At 62.7% G+C, this 1,792-nt stretch overlaps 1 protein-coding gene across 1 annotated transcript; it reads left to right on the forward strand.

Moving 5' to 3' along the window:
- Positions 1-638: 638 nt before the first annotated feature.
- Positions 639-1,580, forward strand: LOC118641525 (melanoma-associated antigen B4-like). Its single transcript, XM_036278804.1, has one exon. It carries the CDS (start codon positions 639-641, stop codon positions 1,578-1,580), a length of 942 nt encoding a protein of 313 aa, XP_036134697.1.
- The last annotated feature ends 212 nt before the right edge of the window (positions 1,581-1,792 follow it).

Below are 1,792 nucleotides of genomic sequence, written 5' to 3' on the forward strand. Positions count from 1 at the left end.
TATACGTGCATGCATGCACATGCCACTTGCGACCATTTATACGTACATACATGTACATGCCACTTGAGACCATTTATACATACATACATGCCACACACGACCATTTATACACACATACATGCCACACACGTCCATTCACACGTACATACATGCACGTGCCACACACGACCATTCATACGTATATACATGCACATGCCACACACGACCGGTCATACGTACATGCATGCACATGCCGCACGTGACCATTTCACGTGACCGTTCATACGTACATGCATGCACGTGCCGCACGTGACCGTTCATACGTACATGCATGCGCATGCCGCACCTGCGTGTCCGTGTCTGCGTTTATGACGTGTGTACTCGTACGTTACTTCCAATACTCTGACGACTCATTTTCCAGCAGCTCAAAGACCCAGAACATGACCTTCGACCTCTGAGCTGGAACAATGAAAGGCCACCGCCCACCGACTTCCGCCGCGCCCTCCGACTTCCGCCCGAGGCGCATGACTTCCGCTCGCTCCACTTCCGCCCGAGCAGAGGCCGGTTCCCCGCGGCAGCGTCGTCCGCAGGCCCCGCCGCCCGAGGGAGCAGACAGCGCAGCCCAGAGCGAGGCCACCCGCCACCGCCCCGCAGCCACCATGCCCCGCGGTCGGAGGAGCAAGCTCCGCGCGCGCGAGAGGCGCCAGCGCCTGCGGGCCGAGGCCCGCGCCCGCGCCCAGGCCGAGGCCGGAGCCCCCGCAGCGGCCGTTGGGGGCCCGCCGCCCGGCCCGGGGCCCGCGCCCGGCTCCGGGCCGGCCGCCAAGGCGCGGGGGCACGTGCAGAGGAGCCGGGGCGCGCGCGCGGCCGAGGGCGCGGGCCAGGAGCTGCTGGCGCAGAAGGCCGCCGTGCTGGTGGAGCACCTGCTGCTGCAGTACAAGCGGAAGGAGCCCATCCGCCGCGCCGACATGCTCAGGGTGGTGCACAAGCGCTACCGCAAGGACTTCCCCGAGGTGCTGCGCCGGGCCGCCGAGCGCATGGACCTCTTCTTCGGCCTGGAGCTGAAGGAGGTCAAGCCCAACGGCAACTCCTACATCCTGGTCAACACGCAGGGCGACGCGGGCGACGGGCCGAGCGGCTGGAGCTTCCCGAAGAAGGGCGTCCTGATGCCCCTCCTGAGCGTCATCTTCCTGAACGGCAACCGCGCCTCCGAGGAGGAGATCTGGGGGTTCCTGAACACGCTGGGCATCTACGACGGGAAGAGCGACTTCATTTTCGGGGAGCCGAGGAAGCTCATCACCCAGGATCTGGTGCAGGAGAAGTACCTGCTGTACCAGCAGGTGCCCGGCAGCGACCCGCCACGCTTCGAGTTCCTGTGGGGCCCGAGAGCCCAGGCCGAGACCAGCAAGATGAAAGTCCTGGAGTTCCTGGCCAAGCTCAACGACACCGTCCCCAGCGCCTTCGCGCCCCATTATGAAGAGGCGTTGAAAGAGGAGGAAGAGCGCGCCCAGACCAGAGCCCGAGCTGCGCCCGCGCCTGGCGCCCCTCCCAAGGCCGGTGGGCGCCCCAGGGCCACGCCCGGCCGCCACCCTCGCCCTCTGTGAGGCCGCCGCCGAGTCGTCCCTCCTTTGGCTGAAAGGCCTGTTAAACCGTTTCCTGAGATGCAAGATACCTGTTGGCTTTAAAAAAAAGAAAGAAAAAAGAAAAAAAAAGCATCATCTAAGTAGGACTTTAGCTTCCTTCCTTCAAAATAAGAGACAGAAAGAGACAAGAGAGGAGAGAGAGGATCGTATATCTTGTTTATCTTTCTGCATTA

The sequence above is a fragment of the Molossus molossus genome, unplaced genomic scaffold, assembly GCF_014108415.1.
Source record: "Molossus molossus isolate mMolMol1 unplaced genomic scaffold, mMolMol1.p scaffold_m16_p_3, whole genome shotgun sequence".
Classification (NCBI taxonomy): Eukaryota; Metazoa; Chordata; class Mammalia; order Chiroptera; family Molossidae; genus Molossus; species Molossus molossus.